Source organism: Penicillium samsonianum (assembly GCF_028829775.1).
Source record: "Penicillium samsonianum strain IBT 33392 chromosome Unknown utg000005l_segment0_segment0, whole genome shotgun sequence".
Taxonomy (NCBI): domain Eukaryota; kingdom Fungi; phylum Ascomycota; class Eurotiomycetes; order Eurotiales; family Aspergillaceae; genus Penicillium; species Penicillium samsonianum.
In genome coordinates, this window is record NW_026643263.1 from 2,454,714 (window position 1) to 2,478,347 (window position 23,634).

A 23,634-nucleotide genomic window follows, 5' to 3' on the forward strand; every position below is an offset into this window, starting at 1 on the left:
ACTTTTGTATCAAAGTCAAGATGAAATGTCTTTGTTTGTAACTGGAGACATTAACTAGAGTGTGTTAGTCCTGGGAGTGATAGTTCGAGGCAGCCAATTCCCATGTTCGAGTTAAATAAAATTACCAACGCGGCCCAACCCCTTCCGACACGCCCCAAACATTGCAGACTAGGGCTTCGTGGGCAACGGTCACAGGCTGCACACAATTATTGTATGCCCAACCTCCTCAACTATTAGGCGCCGTGCATCCACAGCGGTCAGATGATAAATACAATGAGGGAATTATACAGATGTGATAAGCATATAGGGTTTGTTATAGAAATATGCACTACACTACAATACTTACTTTGTAGTTAATATGGAATATGAAATAGTATGACTATTATTGAATTAATTATTTGAGACTTCTCTTCCCTTTTTTTTTTTCTTTTTCAAAAAGAAGTGTTCATATTTTAGGGAGACTTGTATGGTAAAATTGAAAATAAGGTACCCGTTTCCACAATGATTGTGCCATTGGTTGAGACGGGAGCAACCCGTTATTTGGGGTTTTAGCTGGTTTGAGTTGGTTTATTTCATTTTAATTTAGATTTTTCTGTTTGGTTTATTTTTGTAAATTAGTTTATTTTCTTTTTTTTCTTGTATAATTTCAGTATTGCAGTATTGAGTAATTTAGTCTGGATTTCTCATACGTAGAACCCCCCTCTATATGCACCTTATGTTGGCGATGCCTCTTTTATTCTCTTTTTTTGTTTCTTTATTCTCATTATTCTTATACTCTGATACTTCTAAATTTCTACTTTCCAACCTATACACATTCCAAGTGACCTCATATTTGAAGAGTTTCGCCACGGTGGACTGATCTGCAACGACCGAAAGTTGTTAATTTACCGTCTCCACGCCCCCGTCGAGGAGCTCGAGCTGTCACCGCGTCAGGGGCTCACCCTCGGTCCTCCGATCCCTCCAGTTTCCACCAGGCCGGGTCTCCTCCTATTCTGGATTTTCCTTTTTATTGCATCGTGCCCGGTCCTCAGTCCTTCCAGATCGCCCACTACATGACCACCGTCACTCCCCCTCCAACTACCTCGTCACTCCTTACTTTTCCGTCAATGGGAACCCAATCGTCTGGCTCGAACTGATTCTCGGAACATGATCACCTGCTGCAATTGATATACCCATATACATACACACTCACTCGGGGATACTGCGAAACTTTCCCCTCTAAATAATTGTAAGAACGCCTGATCTTCTGACAATGCCGGGAAGCTGACCTGAACCCCCTTAGAACCCCTCCTCCACATTCCTCTCTCGATCTGCTGGCAGACCTGAAGAGACATCTCATCAACATGACCGTCACATACGATACACCCACCCGGGGGTCACATACCTCCATGGCAACCCTCGAGGACCGCTTCGAAGTCATTAAGGAGATTGGTGATGGAAGCTTCGGTAGTGTTGCCGTCGCACGCGTACGGACCGCCGGTGCTCATATCGCTCGCAGAGGCACTATGGTATGGAATAGCAAGCTTGATGGTGTATTGTGCTTCCACTGACTCGTTGGTTAGGTTGCAATCAAAACGATGAAGAAGACATTTGATTCCTTGGGTCCATGTCTAGACCTGCGAGAGGTCATCTTCCTCCGAACATTACCCATTCACCCCCACCTCGTCCCTGCCCTCGACATCTTCCTCGACCCCCTCTCCCGAAAGCTTCACATCTGCATGGAATACATGGATGGCAACTTGTATCAGTTGATGAAGGCCCGTGACCACAAATACTTTGAAGGCAAGCACGTCAAGAGTATCCTTTACCAGATCTTGTCCGGTCTAGACCACATCCACGCACACCACTTCTTCCACCGCGATATTAAGCCCGAGAACATTCTCGTGTCAACCTCCGCCCCCAATGATTCCGCTTTCAGCCGCTACTCTAACCTCGTCACTCCTCCCTCCACCCCTCCTGTCTACACTGTGAAGATCGCCGACTTTGGTCTTGCTCGTGAGACTCACTCCAAACAACCATACACTACATATGTCTCCACGCGCTGGTACCGCGCACCTGAAGTGCTTCTACGAGCAGGAGAGTACTCGGCCCCAGTCGACATGTGGGCAATGGGCGCCATGGCAGTTGAGATTGCCACGTTAAAGCCCCTGTTCCCGGGAGGCAACGAGGTCGACCAAGTTTGGCGTGTGTGTGAGATCATGGGTAGCCCAGGCAACTGGTACAGCAAGTCGGGCGCCAAGATTGGTGGTGGTGAATGGCGTGAAGGATCGCGCCTGGCTCACAAGCTCGGTTTCACGTTCCCCAAAATGGCACCACACGCGATGGAATCTGTGCTTCAGCCCCCGATGTGGCCCGCGGCATTTAGCGAGTTTGTCACATGGTGTCTCATGTGGGACCCTAAGAACCGCCCAACGTCTACCCAGGCGCTTAACCACGAGTACTTCGCCGATGCGGTTGATCCGGTGCGGCCCAAGTCCTCCACCTCGTCGAGACTGCTGGGCCGCAAGCAGTCCGAGAAGAGCTTCAGGTCACCAACTCTTACCCCTGGTGACTCTCCTACATTGTCGTCTAAGCCTTCATGGTTCCGGAGATCATTGATCGTTCGGTCAGACAGCCCTGTACCTACTGCAGAGGACAGCCCTGCCCGGCCAGCAGCTGTTACTCAAGTCACTGTGCCTGAGATCCAGCCTGTCAAGCCGCGTCCCGCGAACACCAAGCGGGCTACCTGGGCAAACGGTGCACCGATGCCAATCCTCCCTTCTATCCGCCCTGTCTCCCCTCTCTCCAACTCCGTTACAGCCCAGGCGAACGCTACTATGGCGCATAGCGAGGCTTCCAAGTCCTCCGACACATCAGCTAGCTCAAAGATCGGCCGGCAATTGTCCCTCAACTCCCATGGGAATCACTACTCGGACCAGAACCGTCAAGAGGCTGAAAGGATGCTCAACGGTTCCGGGACTAACACTCCAACCACAAAGGAGAGTTTCTTCTCGCATCTGCGCAAGCGCGCCCGCAGATTGTCTGGACGAAACCAAGCAGCGCCAGCTGATGACGTCGAGGCTAACGCAGGTTGCATCCCTTGGTCGAACCGTTCCTCAGTGGCTCTGGATGGGCCTACTAGTGAACCAAAGCAAGGTTCCGACCTGAACGAGCTGGACAAGGCTCTTCAATCTGTCAAGTACGCATTGGACTCGTCCACACTGAGCAATGTCCCGGTGCACTTGAACAATTCCGCAGACGGCCACACCAAGCGTCAGTCAATGCCTCAGGCCACCGGCAACAACGCTGCCCCTATCTCTAGCAGGACTCGCCGTGCCATGCAGATGTCTACCCACCCGGTTCACCGGTACGAGACTCCTGAAGAGGAAGATGAATTGCTTGATGAGGTGTTGCACTCTGCCAGCAAGGCGGCTAGACGCCTGGCTCTGACTCAGTCAATGGCTGCCGACTCGCACAGTGGTGTTCACCGGCAACCAGACAACTCGCGTACACTGCAAAACCCCTATCCTACACCGTCACCCACGGCAAAGGACAGTGCTACGTTTGGTCAACACTCGACACCTAGCAAGTTGAACATTCACAAGATTGATCCCGCTGCCACAAACCGCCATTGGCCCACCCCCCCTTACGAGGAGGCCGAGTATCACAACAAGAAATCCGACTACTTCGCCCGGGGATCCAACTACATCTAAGTGTTCCAACCACCATCTTGAACCACATCACATCCTTTTGAGTTGCGAAAAGCACAAAAATTTGGCGAAATTGCGCAACAACGGAACAAACACCGAGCAACCTACATAGCTCAAGGCGTCTGGATTTGGGATTTATTTTTTTTCATTTTCTTCACAAGGTCTGGCCATTTCGGAGGGTGTTTTATCATTTTTTCACATATGGGCATTGGGCTTTCGCCCTCTTTTGCAAGTTTCTCATTTCCCCCACATTCATACCCCTGCAGCCCTTTTATAGACGGATCCGGGCCTCGTTTATTTTTCCTTTTCATGGAGTCCTTTCGTTTCGTCATTTAACAGGGGCGTGATTTCTTTCCTTGACATTTGATACCACATGCGCAAGTCGCATCATACACCGCATCTCCCTCTACCTTATTAGGTATTCCTCACCCTCTCTTCATCCGATATGTCTGATATCGGATCTGCACATTTGCACATCATTCTCGATGAATATTGCGCTCTTTTTCTTTTGTCCATATAATTTCCCCCCTTTCTCCCCCGCTTGTACATTGTCCGGCTACAGCCATTCCCATCTTTATTCTTGTCTATCAATTTTCTATCATTTTTCTATCATTTATCTATCCCTGCATTTACATATTCTTGTCATAGCCCTTTCTCCTGCTTCGATTTCTTGTATCATTTCCTCTCCCCACCTCGGCGTGCTGGCTTGGATCCAGTCCGTTCTATACTCTCGTAATATACCTCCGCCTTTGGCCGTTGTGCCATGCCCATACATACATCTTACTACATATGCATTGAATCTATCCAAAAGCTTATATTAAGACCATATACCGTTTATTCCTCGTAAAGTTTACTTCTTTACCACTTGCTCTCAAATTTCTATGAACTTAATTGGTATGGGGAGCTGTTGGCGATGGAAAATGATGGACAACGTGGGAAGGTGGGATTGTTGGGCTCTGAAAGACTGCAGGTTTAGCATATGCAGAAAATTAGTTTAAGTAGTAGAAGACAAGTCATTCTATATCGAGATTACAGGGTGAATGTAGAAAAGTCACATTGCATCTATACTTCTCGTACTCCGTACATGGACCGATATCAGCGGAACAACGATCATCCGGTGCACATCAAGATTTCCTGATTGAGACTGCGCTGCTCGACTCTACCAACTTTTTTTCTTCTCCTCAATTGCTTCCCAGCACCACCTTACCAGTCGAAAATAGACTGGCCATAGCTTGAAGTCCGGGCTACCAACACCTTAGCATACCCAACACGCGCCCCGGCAAGTACTTTTCACAAATCGCGGGCCGATCACCACAAAATCAAACCGCCCGCCAACAGCTACGAGCTTAAACTCGCGCAACCGAGCTCTAGCTCTATCCTCCAAAACACAGCAATCTATTTCCCCAGCTACCCAAAAACACCAAATCCGCCAAAATGTCAAACCAACGACAAGCCTCCTCCGCCTCTCAAGTCCCCCACCTCTCACCCGCTGAACTCTCCTACCTCTACACCTCCCTCAGCCTCCCCAAGAACCCAATCCGACCAGACGGCCGCTCACCCACACAGTTCCGCCCTCTTTCCGCCGAGACCACCATCCTGCCCGGCACGAACGGCAGCGCGCGCATCGGGTTTGCAGACGGCACGCAAGCGATCGTCGGCGTGAAAGCAGAAGTCGAGAAGACCGTTCTTGCAGCCGACACGCTCGACTCGCGCAGTCTGGCGCAGCATGGTGACGCACTGAACCGCGAGGGCGAGCAGGGCTCGGCCGCTGTCTCAGGTCAGGGAGAGTGGGTGCAGATGTCGATTGAGATCCCCGGGTTTAGGGATGATGATGCCCTGCCTGTATTTTTGAGTGAGATGATGCGGGAGAGTCTGGTTGGTTCTGTTGCTGGTGGGAATGGGGATGCCGCGAAGGAGATGGCCGGTGGGTTGAAGGGGAGACTGGTTATTAACAAGCGGTGGCATTGGCGCTTGTATATTGATGTAAGTTTCTCAGAACGTTTCCTGTCTTTGGGGTTTATGGTTCTTCGGTGGTTCCAAAGGTATCATTTGATCACTGCTAACATGTTATTCTCTAGGTCCTGCTCCTCTCTCAACCTCTCGCATACCCCCTCCCCCTCCTCTCGCTCACAACCCACCTCGCCCTCCTCAGCACTAAGCTACCGAAACTCAAGTCCACGGGTGAAGAAGACCCCTTCTTCGACGATGACTGGGATGCCGCGGAGTATCTCTACCCGCGCTCTAATACTTCCAAATCTCCTCTCTCCGCCGCTCCATCATACCCCGTCCGCCCACCTGTAACGCTGCTCGTGATCTCCGTCGGTGATAACGTCATCTTTGACCCCAACCGTGAAGAAATCGCCGTCGCAGACGCCGTCCTGGCCATCTCAGTTACGCGCAGCAGCGACTCCGAGACTTTGAAATTGCTATCGATCCGCTCCATCGATCCCCCCTCCCGCCTCACTCAGCCTGGTATCCCCAATTCCGAAAATGTGAATATGCTTGGTGCTACTGCGGCGCCTGGCGAGGAATCTGGTGGTCAGGAGGAGGTTGAGGGTGTCTGGCGTCCGCGCAGAGGTGGTGCTAAGCGCAGTGTCATTGCACGCATGATTAAGACTGTTCTCGGTAAGGGCGGTGTTGGCGAGGAGGTCCTTGAGGGACTTGAGGGGGTTGAAGTGCAATAAATGTCTTATTTTTATCCATTTCTCATGGCCATGTATGAGTAATAAAGTACAGCATTACTTTCAGGTTGCGACTTTGATATCTGAGTTGATAGGTCGCTGCTTCTGGAGTTTGGAGAAAAGCGTTGTCTTTTGGTCAAATCGTTTCTGTTCATCGTTGATTCGATTAAAGTTGAGATAATCCTCCTATCGTAGCTGGACTGAAAGTCCACTAATGTACAAAATGGATTGAAATCCATTTACACCAACGTGACTGCTGGAGGGGTATCGGCAGGTCCCCCATGTAGGAACGGGTCCATCGATACATACCCACAGCCAAACCCCATAGACATCATATCTAGTCTATGCCATACCCAGATGGATAGATATATCACCCGTAGATATGATGAACTAGCCCATCCCAAGGTTATGTATATAGGGAATAAAAATCACCAAATCACCAAATCCCCAACCACTTCTTAACGGGCTTCTTATTCCCCTCCCAATCAACAAACTCCTTCGCACCCTCCGCACCCTCAACAGCAGCAACAGGAGACTGCGAGTCAACCTCATTACCGCCCTCCTCCTTCTTCTCAGGCTCAGCCTCCTCAAGCCCATGCGCAACACGATACTGCTTCCTCTTCTCCGCATCTTCAACGCGACGGTGTCGCTGCTCCCGCACGCGCATCGAGTTGTGCTGCACATGCATCCGCCACACAGAGAATACCTGTGAGATCGTGCCGACGGGCGACGTCAGCAGACCCGACCAGGATGGTAGCAGGTGCGCGAATGGTGAGGTTGCTTTGAAATTTGTTGTGAAGGTGAACCCGGCGCAGGAGATTAGGACGCTCTGTATGGTTGGTTAGTTAATTGTTTACTGGATTGTTCGATTGTCCTCGGAGGTTTTGGGTAGATCTAGATCTGGATCTGGAGATATACACAGAGCTTGACTCTGTGCTAGTCGAAACTCACCATCGCAATCCAAATGTGGATCCACTTGCTAGTCAGGAACTTAAACATCACTGTCCCCTCCGGCGGGAACATGCCCGGGTACTGCGTCTTGCTCTGCTCCACGCGCTCTTTCTCCGTCGTGCGCGGGCCATACTCGAATGGTTGGCCAGGTGGTGCGTTCTTCGGAGATGGAGTCGTGAGGCGCTGGGGGTGCGAGGGCGGGCGGAATCTGTCCGGCTTTGCGAGGACGCGGGGCTTGGAAGTGGCGCTGGATTTGGCATTGGCATTGGCGTTGCTCTTACTGACTTTCCTCAACGCGGGACTGGTCGAGGTGAAGCTGCGTCGCGCGCTTTGACGTTGGAGGTGGCGCAGAGTCAATGCTGAGGGTGGGCCTCGCGGGAGGAGGAAGCCGGGGATTGGAGTTGGCATTTTTGGGATCGTTTCTTGCCCTTTTGCTCGTGTGGAGGGGTTGGATGGTCTTGTTGACTTATCTAGATGTGGAACCGTAGATGCAATTTTTGGAGAAGGTTTTATATCACGTGACTATATCGGGACATCGGATGCCGATTGAGTCGAGATCCTAACTATTTTCGGGGAGAAAAAAAATTATGAAGACCACTTGACCTTGGGAAATAGTATTCACATGGCTTAGTATCCATTATTTCCCATGTTTCCCACCAATTGAAATGGTCTGAGAATAGCTCTAAGCTGTAGTACAAGTCATTTTCTAGGCACTACAGAGTACATAAACCAACCTTGGAACCTAACTAATGAAAGGTCATTGTCCAAGTCTACTGCAACCTCGGCAACAGGCTAAATTGCATTCAATGCCGAGAATGAATCGAGAATAAACCGTTTGCTGCCTCAGGATCCACACATCGGACCACCGGCCAGGTTGGACGAATAAGAACCCTGCCATTTCGAAGCCGCGGTGGATCGTGAGTTGCTCCGGTTCTCCAGGGGTGAAGGGGGTAAACGCGTATGAGATAATATGACCACGGTCGCCATGGGCATACAGAGGGGAATTAAATATTTCAGTTTGTGAAGCTTCGGTGCATATGTACAAGGAGCTAGTCAGGAACCCGCATGTTCTGAGCCAGGTGATGATGAGTTATGAGATCATGGGGCGTGATATGGGAGATAGAGGGTACACGTTGGTTCTTTGCCACAAGCTTGCCAGTTGTAGCTGTTCCAAGATTGAACCTGTAGGACCAAGCAAGAAAGCAGCAACAAGGAGTGTAAGAGTCAAAGCATACAACAGCCACACCGAAGATTCCGGTTGCGCCCGTCCACCTGAATCATCTGACTTCTGATTGGCGGAGCGGCAGATTACGAGAGAGAGCGTCGGGGCCAAGTACAAATAACCAGATTTTCTTTTCTCCCTTTCCAGTTTTTCCTGTACAGTACAGTGTCATAATAACCTCTTTTTTTATTCTTTCATAATACTTCACAATGCCTCCTAAGAAGCAAGAATCTTTCGCCCCTGGTAAGCTACCTACCTTCCCATTGAGCTGAAAGGAGGTTGAACGGGGAGGCGCCATGGAGGTTGAAGGAAGTGAGGCTATATCAACTCCTAAAATGGCAACACTGTTTGTTACCTACTTGGGACGGCAATTGGCAACACTTCCTCGCCTTGCCTCGCATTGCGACTCCTCGTCAACCTAACTACCTCTCAATTGCGATCACCGCAACATTTTCCAAAAAACCACGCATCAGTTATTCAACATGACTACGTTCGATGTGTTCTGCACCTTGACAACCATCGACATGCGCGAGGCCGAGCGTGCAGAGGGAGGCCTCATTGAAGAAGCCAAAAAAGAAGCCGACAGGATCGCTAACCTCCGCTTCTCTCCAGGTGATGCCGCCAAGGGTGCCAAGCTCTTCCAGGTGAGTTCATTATAGCTTCACGCGCAGACAAAGGAAACAGAAAACCTAACAGCTCGTTTTTCAGACCCGTTGCGCCCAGTGCCACACCACCGAGTCTGGCGGTGCCCACAAGGTCGGCCCCAACCTGCACGGTCTCTTCGGCCGCAAGACTGGTTCCTCCGAGGGCTACGCCTACACCGACGCCAACAAGCAGGCCGGTGTTGAGTGGAACGAGAACACTCTGGTAAGTGCCAACTGCCACCTTCAACTCAGCTCCGATCACCCGCTAACGATGTCTCCATAGTTCTCCTACCTCGAGAACCCCAAGAAGTTCATCCCCGGTACCAAGATGGCCTTCGGTGGTCTCAAGAAGACCAAGGAGCGCAACGATCTCATCACGTACGTTACCCGCGAACCCATACCCCCTGACACACCCAACTGACAACCCCATAGCTGGCTCAAGGATAACACCGCATAAACGACCTGATGTTCTTTTTTATTCCCCGGCTTTTTTTCTGTTTCTCCCCATAGAAGTCTGGGATTATGGCGCCATGGGCTGATTACCGGGTCTCCCAACGGACCGGGCCTGTATTTTTATTACAATTTCCATGACCCAAAATAGATTTGATCTTCTCCTCTTCATTTTGATATTCTTTTGATATTCCTTTGATAGAACAAACACACTGCAAACGGGTGTTATGCAAGTCTATTCTTAACCTTGGAAGTGTTTGAGATCCTTCGGATGATCATGGAGGTCTGGCTTATGATTGGTTGGTGACCCTGGCTGTATCGATTGGGCAAACATGGGCGGTCAGGCACGGTGATACTTGGAATGTACCTGAATAGTACCTCGTCACTAACTGTAGGGACAACACAAACTTGAAGTACTTCTCCAGTACCATCACCTGTACCATTTCGGTATCTGATGTGTACTTTGTACACGCCGTGTTGGCCTCGAGTCTCAGCACATGACCAGCAGGGGTTAGGCTGATTGGCCCAACCTCCTCGACTTGGATACAAGTGAGGGGACGTATGCTTTCTCGTCTTCTCATTCCTGACTCCTCCATTGCTTGACGAGGCGTTTCGATCCCAGTTCCATATTAATCTCGAGAGAGTTTCCTGATCGCATCTTGTCCAACATCAACTATCGAATGTGCCTATCTCGGAGTTATCCTGTGTCGCTATCTAGAATCCAGTACCTGCCTTGTCGCATCGCATCGCATCATACCTTATCGCATCTTTGGCGCGGGGTTGATTGCTCAGATATCTTCTGTAACGGCTAGCGCAGGAGACACCGTCCCAGCGCGTTTACTAATCACTCTAGTTTACTCAAGGTACTCAAAGTGGTTCAACCGCAAGTGACCGCCACTCATAGGCATTGATCTGCGCTTTGTCGCTGAGAACTGCAGTGCCTCTTCTTCCGAGGCGCGACTATCGCGATACACCGTCCGGGATGCTGGACGAGTTAGACAACGTCTTCGACGACCATCCATCCCTGGACGCGTCGCTCGAAGACTTCGAGAACAACACCAATCCCCACAGGTCCCCAATGTTCGCCCTGCCATCCCAACACTCCGGATTCCGGTCTGAAGATTCAGACGGGGAAGATGGAGAGATCGAGGATCCCGCTCAGGAGCGATGGTCACCCCCAGGCTTCCATCAACCCGAATACGTCCAGGGCAGTGGATGGTACCGCCACCAGCCCTACTTGCGCAAGGATAACCCCAATGCGGATCGCTTGCAGCTCAAGCCCACAATTGGGCTTAGCATCTCCCCGTCCCAGTCGCGCGAGCCAAGTCCACAGTATGAGGATGCGCTCGAGGGCCCCACGAAGAGTAGACAGGTCGATCGTGCCACGCCGGGCGACGTCTCTGTCGCGGCTAATGTGCCTCTACCGGCGGGTGCAGATACCCCCCTCCACGGACGATCCCCAAGTCCGCCTCCGGCCCCGAGTTCAGGGCGCACACCCCGCCACAGTCCCGAGGACGACGGGGTGGGCTTTGGCGCGGAGAATCTGAGCAACTGTAGGCCCTGTCTGATCTGGTTTCAGTTGCAGGCGCGGGTATACTAACGATTGTTGTGAATGAATAAAGACATTCGCTTTGCAGTGCGTGCAGAAGTCCAGCACCGAGAACCTATTGCCGCGATGTTTGGCTACCTGCGCTCAAAGTTTGAGCGCATGACCAGTTCCAAGTCTAACACCACCTTATCTATCATAATCATCCTTCTTTCAGTCGCGTTCATGCGCGCCCTGGTCCTCCCAGGCCTCCCACAATCGATACCCGATTTAGTAAAGCTATCCGGCTTCGCGCGCTCCTTCGAGCCACTGATATACTACTCAGAGAACGGCGTTCAGCAAATCGGCACCCTGCAAGAAACCGGCGTTGCAGTCTGGGACCTGAGCGAGTCCGTTCGCGGTACAAACATGACCAGCGCACCCATAATTGTGCGCCAACTAGACGAGCTCTCCGACTCCTTAAAGTCCCTCTCCCTCGAGCTAACCCGCTTTTTCGCAAATGTCGACTCAGACATCGACTCCATCCTCATAGTAATGGACTGGGCCAAGCGAGAGCTAGAAACACTCTCCGCCCAGCCCCCAAGCACCCTCCCCACAATCGTCTTCGACAACATGCACAACATGCTCTCACGCCTTGGCGCGCTCGAACGCTCAGCCCAAATCTCCGACAACGGCGTCTCCGCAACCTCAACGACAACAACGCCCCTCGGCCACCTCGTAATGGCCGTCTTCGGGCCAACCTCCGCGCAGCGCACACGCACAGCCCTAACCCGCACCTTCACGGAGTTCCTCGCCGTGCTGGAAGAATCAATAAACAGCGAGCTCACCCACTCAACGGCTCTCTTTGCGCTCTTCGAGTCCATCGACCGCCAATTCCTCAATCTTCAGCGCACGGTCGTCCGCGAATCAGACGCCCAGGAACGCGCAGAAGGCGAGATGCTCTCTTCGCTGTGGACGCGCGTGCTAGGCCCCGATGCCGCGGCTGTCCGCAAATACGAGAAGAACAAGAAACTCCTCGCGAATGTCCGCAGTCGCACCGTCGCCAATAAACACCTCCTCGTTGACCACCGCGGCCGACTGCTCACACTGAAAGTTAATCTTGAGACGCTGCGCAGGAAGCTGGTGAGCCCGCTTGTGCGACGGAATGACTCTGTTAGCTTTGTCGGCTCGATTGACGGGGGTGGGGGGAGTGGGAATGGGAATTCTGGGTCTCCCGGCCGCATGCTTGGGCCCGTTGAGGCTGTTATCGATGGGCAGATCCGTGGGTTGGAGGGGACGTATGATTATCTGCGGACTGTCCGGGAGAGACAGAAAGCGAAGCTTATGGAGCTTGTTTATGGGGCCGGGAGGAAACCAAGTCGGGCTATGATTGATGGGTTGGAAGGGAGGGATGATGATGAGTGAAGGCCTGTGGTCCTGATCTTGTTTATTATCTTTTGCTTCCTTTGGCCTCATTTCTTGTCTTGGCATAGCATCCTGTGTTTGATTGGTTTCTTTTGTCTCTCCTCTCTGGCGTTCTAGGGCATATGTGGCAGGGCATCCGCGGCTGCGGGCTTTTCGTGGTAATTGGTGGTTTACCTGCTGTGCCTCTTTGAATGACTGCTTTGGTCTTTTTTTTGGTTCTGGATTTCGTGGCGAATAGGCAGGATTGCGAGGAAAAGGGATAGAAACTTGTGGCGCCAGCTGGTTTGATTTCACTTCATGGCGCCGTGCAATTATGGGTTTCTTTTGTGGATGTATGAATGAATCTTCTTGCTGTTCATAGTCATTGTCCTTTTGCAAATTTCATATATAAGTCCCTGATTATACATAGGAAAGTCCTCTGTGCTGTTTGTGCTTCATACGTGATATTGTCGTAGTGTGATAGGCCCGACATGGCTTCTTTGTATAGCCAATAGTAATCCTTCTAGCTATAATACCGAGAAAGAAGATATGTACATACGGAAGATATTTCAAAAGACATTCCAAAAGAACTCCCAAAAAGAACATCCAAAAAGAGGATTGGATTGTTATTTTACATATAACGTCCTGTATATCATCTTGGGCCAGATAAATCAGACTATTAGAGTCCTACGTCGTTACTGACCTCGCGGCTGACTACACTTGTTTCCTACACGTCCAGATATAAAAGCAAACTAGATCTTCCATTAGTTGCTTTTGTTCTTTTCACTGATAAACCTCCTATTCAAAAGCAAAATCGAGATTCATGGACCCAGCCCGATAGCCATGGCTATGTATGTAGACCGCCCTAGATAGAGCCAAGCCAAACTTGCCAGGTTCGAGATGATTCTCATTCAAAGGAAATCGTCGGGCAGAAGCTCCGGAGATGGCCACCCAGGTCTAGAATAGGTTAACCACTCCCTAACATTTTTTGTGTTCTTCCCACAAGAGACTACCAGATGAACAGGGACGCGCTTGAAAATGAAACCCTGCACCCATGGAAAAGGCAAAGTCCGGTACTCAATCGGGGCGCGTTGTCCATTTGAACCATAAGCATCAGATTTGTCGTGCACCATCATGATATCGTGGGTTCTCTGCATCTCTTCCTCGGTTAATCGATTCGTGAGAAAAACTACAAGCCATGGGCAATACCGTCTCTTTGTCTATTGAAGTTGCTTTGACAAGCATGGCTGATCTGCATTCCAAAGGAACTCTCTTGGGCCCTCGGGACGGACATCATAATTGAAATCACCCGGAAAAGGAGTCCTGATATGGCCCGTCCTTCCTATTCGACACAGATATCGCGCAGACGCATCCGAGAGTGAAGTCGTTGTTTGCTCTTCGGATTCTTCCTGTATCGACTCCAGGTGCGTGATCGGTGCGATAATCGAAGGAGACCGCCCTCTTGTCAGATATAACTTTATCTCTCTGCCACTCCCGCAGAACCCTCGACACACACAAAGACATCGAAGGGAAAAAAGAAGCAGTCCCCGGCGATTATCTCACCGATCACGCACCTGGAATCGGTACACGAAGAATCCGACGAGCAAGAATCAGCGAGACTTCCTGTTCCTAGACCTGCTTCAAACGATTCCGTGCAAACGGTAATCGCGCTGTATCCGAGATCTAGGAATCTGCGCCAAGTTGATATCGGAGAGAGGCTCGCTAAGATGAAGCAAAGCCGCACCGCTCGAAGTTCCCTCGAAATCAGTATGCCAGGGATGGTATTGCTTCCAGAAAGCCAAAAGCTCTCGCTGGGTCCTGAGGCGGTGTCGATCATATGGGAACCAGTTCCACGGTCATTTGGGGAATTTCGGTATCCTAGGGCTTCGGACGATTGTATTTATTATCATTTTCCCAGTCTGTGGTTTATTTTTCCATAATTGAGGGGAGTGCATCTTGTATTGTCTTTTGTGTGTTGTGGATCTCCTCTGTTGTGGTATGGTAGAGGACAAATATGAGGAGATGTCTTTTACCTGGATGGCGATCCCAAACAGGCATCGTTATAGGGTTGCGGTACGTATTTGAGATGTTGATTGGGAGCTCCATAGGTAAAGAGGGACGTAATGCTATTTTGTCAGTAAAAGCCGAAATTCGCCACGAGTCTCAGGCGTGCAGGAGGTGCCATGTAGCTTTTCGCCAAACTAGATGGCCGCGAGGCGCGAAAAGCTAATAGCGAGGGCTAGTTTACGAAACGATCTAGGTTATTCAAATTTTTGATAACTTAGATTACAAATCCCGCGAAAAGCGGACGCTAATACCGAAATCAGAGTATTACCCATATATAGGCAAGCTTGGGGCATGCCCGGGTTGTACCTTGGGCAACTATCCCGCAAAGGGTAGTCACTGCGCCCTAGGTATCTTCTCCAGGTCCACCAGGTCGAGTAGGCCTCTCCGGTATACAGTATAAACTTGAATTATAAATCGCCCTCGCACTAGTCTATTGTGGAAGTGAGAGCGCGCAAATGAAATAGAGTTACACCCATTCATGTCTTCCAATTACGAAGCAACAGGCCACAGCTTTCCATGACTAGCCAATGCGTCAACCCGATAACTCCGATTGCACTTACTTTATTCTATACTCAAACTCTCATGTTCAGAGGATCAGGTGATCTTAACTATAATGTATAAAAGAAAGGCAAGTAGGTCGCAGGTGAAAGTAGAAACGAACATCTCCGCGATATTTTCAATTTATTCTCATTAATCTGAAAGTATATCAGAGCAACATGTCGAATGCCCGCAAGATCATCTTGATCACTGGTGGAACTGGTTTCATCGGAAACCACACAGTTTCACAGTTCCTCTCGAACGGGTATCGAGTTCGAGCGACAGCACGAAACCAGGATACATGTGACCGGCTCCTGTCTATCCATTGGAAACACCGGGATTCGCTGGAAACGCTGATCGTCGCTGATATCACAAGACCCGGGGCCTTTGATACGGCCGTTAAAGATGTTGATGGAATTCTGCATATGGCCTCTCCATTCACGTACAAGATCACCGACAACAAAAAGGATTTGATCATACCAGCCATCAATGGCACAAAAGGGATCTTGCAAAGCACGGTTTCTTTTGCGCCTCAGGTGAAGCGAGTTGTTTTGACTTCTTCGTTTGCCTCAATTGCCGACTTTTCGAAGGGTCTACAACCGGGACATGTGTATGAGGAATCGCAGTGGAGTCCTCTGACCTACCAGGCAACGAAGGATGACAAGAGAGGTCTTGCTTATGCGTAAGTCGATTTTCCTGTGTTCAAAATTACTGGCCATTTGCTAACAAATTCAACAGAGGCAGCAAAAAGCTCGCGGAAGAAGCAGCTTGGCAGTTCGTGGAAACCTCGCCCAGCGTGAATTTCTCTCTCGCAACCATTAATCCGACCATGGTATACGGCCCAGCGTTCCCTGGATCAGCAAGTCTCAAGAATCTGGGCCAATCTATGTCAGAGATATATGCGCTCATGAACGGATCTCTGACTGAAGTCCCACCCACCATGTTGCCTGCCTTTGTGGATGTTAGGGATGTTGCGAGAGCCCATCTTCTGGCGTTCGAGACAGACGAGCCACAGAGATTCCTTATTTCCGGAGGCGACTTCGACAAGCAGAAGGTCTGTGATCTGCTCCGAGATCAGATTCCCGAATTGAAGAGTCGGGTGCCTGTCGGAAACTCAGGGAAGCAAAGCGTTGGTGAGCACTACGAGGTTGACTGTTCCCGGGCTAAGAACGTCCTTGGAATCGAATTCCGGTCCTTTTACGAAACCTTTTTGGATATGGGTCACGCCTTTATGGAGATGGAGAATGCCGAAAAAGAGCCCTCTCTTTGAACAAGGTTATCTAGAAGGGCAGCAGAAAATGTTGTTTTAGGTTACTTAGCTCTATTGTTGCCAAAAATCCCTTTGCTTTAGATTAGATATTTGGTTTTCACTTTTAATCGATACTGCTCTTTTGCCTCTTACATCGTTAGGGTGCTTAAATTTTCGCAGGTTCGACTCTAGAGAAAGATGGATTCCAAGGTCCTGGCAACCTTGGTTACCTCTACTTATAATCTTTCAAATACATGGTTTAAAGTCTAAATAATGTGTATCACTATACCATTAGAAATCCTAAAAGACACATACTGTCTCTCAGGCATGGAAATAGCCAAAATTAAGCTTGTATTCCTCCGTTGATGTAAGAGTTTTTGACACTTTCTCTGTTCTACATGTCAAATACAAAATGTGACTCTAAGCTGGGCTTGAAAGATATCCACAAGTATACCAAAGAACAAAGGACATGCTAACGAAGTCTTGATTTATCTAGTGATGATACTAGACAAGACAGAAGTTTGAGTACTGGAGCTAGAATATAGACTAACATGGGTCCATCTACACTGGATTCCTGATTGGAGTTTCCATAATCAAATACGCCCCTTTGAGAAGGAAGATACCCACTGGGTGACCGTCATAAGCTGGTCTGCGATCACGGGCCAAACCAGATTGACTGCTGCTTTTTCCAACTCAATCGAAAATGCCGCAGTTGCATCAGTACTGATTTCAAAGTTAAATCTCGTCACAGGACCTTCAGCCTTTAATATCAGAAGTAGATTGAAACTCACATCAAAGTAACATGGAAGCCACTATTCAAATAGAACGTATTCTTAGTAAAGTGTCCAATCAAAAGGTCGGGTAGATGACGAATACACACATTTCGCGAGCAGCACGCGCAGTTGCCTCTACACATGTGTTGGTGGTCAAGCCTGCCAACACAATATGAGTGATGTCATGCTGCCGGAGTTGATACTCCAGGTCGGTGTTCGCAAAGGAACTGGCATTATATGAATTAGTATCGTCCTCTAGACAGCAGAAGGATTCAAATAAGATTGGTCTTCCAATACTCACCTGCTATTCCAGTGTCGAGAGACAACTACATCTCCATTGCTAGGCTGAGGTTCTAGTTCTTTCAGGATCTGGCCACCAAACTCTTCCGAAAAGGCCACATTCTGTTTAATTCGAATCTGCGACTCATTCATGTGGTTCCAGCCCGAGTAAGTTCCATCCTTGGTGATTTGGTGAAGACCATAGAAGATAGGAATGCGGGCTTCTCTTGCGCCGGCAACCAGCTCTTTCATATGTTCGAGGGAGTTGGACGACTCCAAGCTAGCCTTGATAAGAGGATACAACTTTCCATCGGGATGGAGGAAGTCATTGAGCGGATCAATGAGAACGACAGCGGTACGAGGGCTCATGGTTGCAAATGAATGAGTAAAAAAGTATGTTTGATGCAAAGCAAGTTAAACTAGTGTACCTGGTCTTCGCTCTTATATCCTATCCCTCAATGGTTGATTTATAAGAGCATCGGTGTTCGGTATTTGATCATTGAGAGTCACAGGGAATGATTATTCAACGAAAAGGAAGACTGCCCAGATTACGTATGAGTTGTGTAGAGGAAACGCCAGAGAAATATCGATCATCGGGCGCTGTGACTTCCCTTTTGGGACTAGTGTGGCGAATGGGCGGAATCCTGGGGTAGCCGTGGACAACACAGCCCAAAAATCATTCTACGTGGTGTAATGCTTCCTAAAATTTACTCCGAATACATATTTGGCAGTCACTGAGCCCCCTCTTGAAAAAGAATGGCCCACATTGGGGACTCTCAGGTTGTCTGCTAGCCTCCACGTTGCGCCATGCCGCTTTACCCGGGAGCTTCTCAAGGATGTGATGAATGCCGCCGACGCCGCAAGAAGGTATGAACATTGTTCCGTTCCTAGAGTGATACACTTGGACTCTGTATCAATGCTGAAAACAATAAGTGTGATCTTAAAAAGCCTGAATGTCTTCGGTGCAGCAACGCTAGTATCAAATGTAGCGGCCCGAAAGATTCACGGACGTTCATCCATCGGAATGCTGCAAATCTGACCCAACAGACTGATAAAAAAGCGCTACTCTACGCATTACAAAATAGGAGAAAGTCGAAGTCAACAGCCGCCGACTTTGAGAGCTCAAGTAGCTTGGATGATTCTCCATCCCGAAGAACTAAGCTAGCTGCCACTGAGCCAAGTCCGCCCTCTGATATAATCTCCATTGATTTTCCTGGGCGCCTGATGTTCTTGGCATTGATTGAAGACTTTAAACCTGTTTCCCAGGGGGGTATCTTCAGCGGCGATCGAATATCGCGAGACGACCCCATTTATTCGAGCGCAGCTGTGTGCATTCGAGCCTTACTGCCGCTCACATCTTTGCGGATTGACTCGCTCAATTTGCCTATCTTCAGTCTTCTCACGACTTATATGGGAAACTTGAAAAATGATACGAAGCTAGCACAACTCGCACAGTCAGCGTACATGTCCGCCTTGAAAAATTCGCGTCCACATTTCCAGAAGGTCATAGGGAATGGCCAACCCTGTGTTCAACCAAAGGCCAACCTTGAATTGATCTTGCTACTAGCTATAGCTTTCCTGGCCTTTGAGGTGAGAATCAGGTCCATAAATGAAAAACAAGTTTCACTTCCTTTCCTGACCGCTGTTTCTAGTTCGTGAACGAAAATGAATACTCAGACGCAGCTCTTTTGGCCCACATAGGTGGTGTGTTAAGCATATTAGAGCTCTATGGACCGCACAATTTCTCTTCGCCACAGATGCGACAAGCTTTTAGTGGATTTAGGGGGATCTTTGTACGCCTTCAGTATTCACTGCTCTTGCTTCCGCTGACGATCGTACAGCTTTCAGTTAGACTTAGCAAACATATTCCAACCTTCCTAGCAGATTCAGATTGGATACACCTCCCATTTCTGAATTTTCGGAAGACCAGAATGGAGCTTCTTCACGATATTGCGTTGCAGATACCATCGCTCTTTTACCAAACAGATCGATGGTTTGATCGGCTTGAGAATTCTGCTTCCAACAATCCCAACCGCCGAGAAATCTCAGACTCTCAGATGCAAAATCTAGAAACCGCTATCTCGCTTTTAAATGATCACTGGGCGGTCTTTGATCAGATGGAAGAGTGGCAAAACAAGTGGAAAGCTTCCGAACAAGGCCCCCTGTATTGGCATTCTGATATCCCAATGCCTAGCATGGTGATTGACGTTGACTCAGTTTGCATACCTTCATTCCCAGATGAAACATACCAAGTCCGCTTCCAAAATACCCAAAAGGCAGGACTTGCTGTTACCTTCTGGTCCTTTCGTCTGGAACTTCTTATGGGAATGATCAAACTCCAGCGAAGCTTACTCGGCACTCAGGTTGAATCATTGGAACAGAACCTGGCCATGGCCGAAGAAACAGCTTGTCTGATTCTACAAATCGCGCCATACCTTACATGTTGTTTTGAGGGTGCAGTGGCTTCAAAGGCACCGCTTCGGACTATAACGAGATACTTTGAGCTGCGAGCTTTGGAGCAAGACTTCGATTCACCATCAACTAGCATTAGAGCGTGAAACGGGTATCTCATTCCCAGTCTCTATCCCACGGGTGTTGCTCCAGTCACGGTGACTGGAGTTAGGGTTTTGGTCTTTACTATGGGAGAAAATAAGTGGGTCCACGGTGACTGGAGAGGCTATATCAACCCCGATTAGTCTGAAAATTTCAGAAGTAGTATTTAAATAGCTGATTTATCCCCAATCTGCTCTGGAGCCTGCACAGACTTATATTTAGTGAGATATTCGCGATTGAAATTCGCCTTTTTTTTTTTAATAGGGAATCCAAAGTGGGTCCAATTTTGACTGCGAAGGTAAAGTCAACCACTCCTACGCTATTGCAGTATGGAGCTTCGACGCTGGAGACGTTCCGTCAATATCGCGCTCCTTTATAACACATGTGAATGTTGGCCAATTTGAACAGAGTTCCTAAGCTTGAGCATGGCTTTTCCAAGAAACACATCACAAAAATGAAGAGACAGATACACTGATCTCGCATAATACCAATATCAAACAGATCAAATCACACATAAGCCAGAGCTCTTTTTCTGCTTTGCCATCTCAACAAAATTAAGCCTATATCCCATCTTCCAAAATCAGGCCAGTTCATTCCCACAACCTCTATATCAGTATTTTGATGGCACTGCCAGAGCATAAAATCGCTCAAACGGTATACCCCGGACGTACGTATCAGAAGGTCCAGCGGCGGGAACCCCATGAACATATTCTCTGTCAAAGTATTTGCCGTGAGCTTGCCAGGGAAGCCAGAGTCAGCAACGGTCTCCCTGATAGCAGAGGCAATCTCATCCCTGCCAGTATAAGCGACACATATATTCACAACCTTCCCTTGGTTATTTTTTGTAGCATTCATAGTCCTGGAAATAGCCCCTAACACATTGTCTTCTAGCAATTCCAAACGACCCAATACCCGGACTCTAAGATTATGTTTCTTCACCAATTGATCATTCTCGCCCATTTCTCCAAGTGTCCCTTCTAGCAACTTCATCAGAACATCGACCTGCTCTTTAGGTCTGTTGAAGTTTTCAAGGCTGAAGGCGTAGAGGGATATAACATTGACTCCGCAGTCGAAGCATGTATCCAGGGTCTGTTTCCGGTGTTATCTTAGTAACTGATAACCTTGGAATATTTAGCATGATAATTTACCTTCACTAGAGCTTTTGCACCAGCCAAATAGCCCTCTGCGATCGAAATGCCGTTCTCCTTTGCATATCGTCGGTTTCCATCCATTATGAACGCTACATGTCGTGGGATAGGACCTTGGGCTAAGGTCTCCATTACGAATTGGTTGACATGTATGAAAGCATGCTCCAAGGCTTTATAGAGGAGATGGAAGAGGTGCATTGTATCAAGTAGGAGATTTAAGGAAATTTGAACAATATATTTTTGCTCGAGGGGTTTATACGGAGCTCGAGCTTCATTCCTCGAAAAATCCGCAAAAAGGTCTCACAAGCTACTGGTATGTACATGTATAATTTTAGACTGTCGTACTGATTGGCTAAATACTTGATAATATCTAATCGCAGAGACTTCTGATACGTGATCATGTCTAAATTAGCGTCCACGGGTTGTTCATTCGTTCCATGCATATACCAACGTTATCAAGAGCATCCAGTATGATTTGGCTCATTAGATGTCTCAATTAAACTCGGGTGCTACAAATAGATTATCCAGAAACAGTTCATCTTCTAAACTCAACTAGTCTTTAAAAGTGAGATTGCCTTACTATATAAACTACTTTGTGGGTTAGCTATCGACATATGTAGGAAGACACAGAAAAGCAAAAGCAACCGATAACGTCCAGGGCCACAAAAACGACTACCTAATCACTACGGTGTCACTGGTGTTACCCTATCCTGCCCTCAGGTATGACTCTGCGGATTGGCTTGTGTATGTGGTGTTGTATCGAGAGATAGTGTACCACTCCATCACGAATTCCAGGGTCCGATGGGATTGGTTACTGTTTAGAGGCGCTTTCCTAAAGCTTGTCGGCATTTCGGCCTAAATTTCGCTTGCGATACATCAGGTTCGTATCTTCGTTATGCTCTTGTACTTCGTGTTCTTCATGTACTTCTTGGATTATATAGATCATTATTTTCGGTGGTTGCCGAATATTCCGGCCCATGAAAAGAATGATTGCAATTTAGTATGATTAGTTTAATAGACTGGCTACATGTTATTGGTGCAAAGTCGACTTCCCGTATGGATTTGCGGCAGAAGAAGAAGGGCGAAAGGAAAATGAGCTGGACAAGGTCAAGTAGATTGGGGTGATGCAAAACGAAGCATATGGGCATCTTCTAAGCTGTCAATTTACTGTATTATGTACTATGGACGAGGAAGACTAGCAGTTTTCCAGGAAAATGACTAATTATAGGGTCTGAAATATATTAGAGAATAGTGATCTACCGAGCTCTAGGGTCTCATTACAATAGGAATAAAGTGTCCATCCACTGGAGACGGTATTTGATTGCCCTTCTCCTGGCCTATGCCTTCTCCTGGCCTATGCCTTCTCCTGGCCTATGCCTTCTCCTGGCTTCTGAACAAACTCACAGTCACATATGCCTCAATCATGGGACATTTAGCAATTCTGGTCTCTCTTTCACACCCATAGCCGCTCTGTAGTGCGAGATGATATTGCATAATGTTCAGCCACGTATGATCAACTTTTCATTCGTCACAATCAAGTGTAACAATAGTACGAGTCAACAATGACCTGGAGACCAAGATGTTTAAATTCAATGGCTAGTCGAAGCTTCTCTCGTACCTATCCCAGGCGTTGGATCGAGAAGACCTCCGCTTTCTGGCAGGGCGGATGGCTTTTTAGTTGGCATAGATTCGTCCTTCTCGCATAGTATATAGAAGAGGTCAAGCCGCCGATTGAAATATTCTATCTGCCCCGTGGAAATTCGAAGCGGTCCCGAATCTCAAACATGTCACATAGCGCTGCGCACGATTCACTCCCATGCGGGGGCGGGGCAAGGGCGTCCACATTGAGTTCACTTTAGTCTTCATTTTGATAACTTGAGGTGGGATGATATGCGATACGTTTGGTCAGGAGAGCGAAAGGTGGAATGAAGTATGGCCGAGAAAAAGCAAACGGGACTTTTGTTGGTTGCTGAGTAGGAAATTTGACTGAGATCCAGCGATACCGAACGGCGAGTATCAAGGAGAGCCACAGGATATTCGATGTTGTTGTAAAGGGGAGAAGTGCTTAGGTTGAGCCTGAATCTCCTGTCCACCAAAATAGTCACAGCTGGACGAAGGGATGACTGGACTCTAGCCCTGAAAGTATTCCCCAAATGTAACCCCCTTCGATTCTGTTATATGATCCCATCTCCCATGGATGCCTGTTTCTACAGGCTTGCTTTCTTGCAGACTGAGCGCTTGTTTGCCAGATTCAGGGAATAAACACCCTACTCTTCATAGATTGAATACACAGAGTTTCTTCTTCCTCCTCTCTCCCCGATCTCCATAGCAGAAGCTTCAAGAGATTCGTTTACCGCGACCACCATATGAGGGCTTCCCAAAGGCTGTTTAATAGATGGGAATATATCCTAGTCCCATCCCATTGGAATCGGTACTTGTAGAGTTAGCAGAGAGTTTTCATT

The 23,634-nt window shown here is 48.5% G+C and overlaps 9 protein-coding genes across 9 annotated transcripts; 6 read left to right on the forward strand and 3 right to left on the reverse strand.

The window, feature by feature from the left end:
• Nucleotides 1–1,343: 1,343 nt before the first annotated feature.
• On the forward strand, nt 1,344–3,692 carry N7471_009822 (serine/threonine-protein kinase; the record flags this gene model as incomplete). Its single annotated transcript, XM_057282541.1, has 2 exons — nt 1,344–1,508; nt 1,563–3,692. 2 exons carry the CDS (start codon nt 1,344–1,346, stop codon nt 3,690–3,692), a joined length of 2,295 nt encoding a protein of 764 aa, XP_057133424.1.
• A 1,431-nt stretch (nt 3,693–5,123) lies between these two features.
• On the forward strand, nt 5,124–6,373 carry N7471_009823 (exosome non-catalytic core subunit RRP42; the record flags this gene model as incomplete). The annotated part of the gene is made up of 2 exons (XM_057282542.1): nt 5,124–5,672; nt 5,768–6,373. The coding sequence occupies 2 exons, from the start codon at nt 5,124–5,126 to the stop codon at nt 6,371–6,373; spliced, it is 1,155 nt and encodes a 384-aa protein (XP_057133425.1).
• Nucleotides 6,374–6,806: 433 nt separating this feature from the next.
• On the reverse strand, nt 6,807–7,729 carry N7471_009824 (uncharacterized protein; the record flags this gene model as incomplete). The annotated part of the gene is made up of 2 exons (XM_057282543.1): nt 6,807–7,199; nt 7,322–7,729. 2 exons carry the CDS (start codon nt 7,727–7,729, stop codon nt 6,807–6,809), a joined length of 801 nt encoding a protein of 266 aa, XP_057133426.1.
• A 1,023-nt stretch (nt 7,730–8,752) lies between these two features.
• N7471_009825 (c-type cytochrome) lies at nt 8,753–9,644 on the forward strand (the record flags this gene model as incomplete). Its single annotated transcript, XM_057282544.1, has 5 exons — nt 8,753–8,786; nt 9,156–9,187; nt 9,252–9,410; nt 9,471–9,565; nt 9,620–9,644. 5 exons carry the CDS (start codon nt 8,753–8,755, stop codon nt 9,642–9,644), a joined length of 345 nt encoding a protein of 114 aa, XP_057133427.1.
• Nucleotides 9,645–10,619: 975 nt separating this feature from the next.
• Nucleotides 10,620–12,587, forward strand: N7471_009826 (uncharacterized protein; the record flags this gene model as incomplete). The annotated part of the gene is made up of 2 exons (XM_057282545.1): nt 10,620–11,190; nt 11,275–12,587. The coding sequence occupies 2 exons, from the start codon at nt 10,620–10,622 to the stop codon at nt 12,585–12,587; spliced, it is 1,884 nt and encodes a 627-aa protein (XP_057133428.1).
• Nucleotides 12,588–15,291: 2,704 nt separating this feature from the next.
• N7471_009827 (SDR family oxidoreductase) lies at nt 15,292–16,573 on the forward strand. Its single transcript, XM_057282546.1, has 2 exons — nt 15,292–15,852; nt 15,909–16,573. Exons 1-2 carry the CDS (start codon nt 15,350–15,352, stop codon nt 16,438–16,440), a joined length of 1,035 nt encoding a protein of 344 aa, XP_057133429.1. The 5' UTR covers nt 15,292–15,349; the 3' UTR covers nt 16,441–16,573.
• Nucleotides 16,574–17,012: 439 nt separating this feature from the next.
• N7471_009828 (cysteine hydrolase family protein) lies at nt 17,013–17,840 on the reverse strand (the record flags this gene model as incomplete). The annotated part of the gene is made up of 4 exons (XM_057282547.1): nt 17,013–17,142; nt 17,211–17,231; nt 17,300–17,419; nt 17,494–17,840. 4 exons carry the CDS (start codon nt 17,838–17,840, stop codon nt 17,013–17,015), a joined length of 618 nt encoding a protein of 205 aa, XP_057133430.1.
• Nucleotides 17,841–18,278: 438 nt separating this feature from the next.
• On the forward strand, nt 18,279–20,029 carry N7471_009829 (Zn(II)2Cys6 transcription factor domain-containing protein; the record flags this gene model as incomplete). The annotated part of the gene is made up of 4 exons (XM_057282548.1): nt 18,279–18,338; nt 18,405–19,061; nt 19,124–19,264; nt 19,313–20,029. The coding sequence occupies 4 exons, from the start codon at nt 18,279–18,281 to the stop codon at nt 20,027–20,029; spliced, it is 1,575 nt and encodes a 524-aa protein (XP_057133431.1).
• A 502-nt stretch (nt 20,030–20,531) lies between these two features.
• Nucleotides 20,532–21,370, reverse strand: N7471_009830 (undecaprenyl diphosphate synthase family protein; the record flags this gene model as incomplete). Its single annotated transcript, XM_057282549.1, has 2 exons — nt 20,532–21,113; nt 21,173–21,370. The coding sequence occupies 2 exons, from the start codon at nt 21,368–21,370 to the stop codon at nt 20,532–20,534; spliced, it is 780 nt and encodes a 259-aa protein (XP_057133432.1).
• Between the last annotated feature and the right edge of the window lie 2,264 nt (nt 21,371–23,634).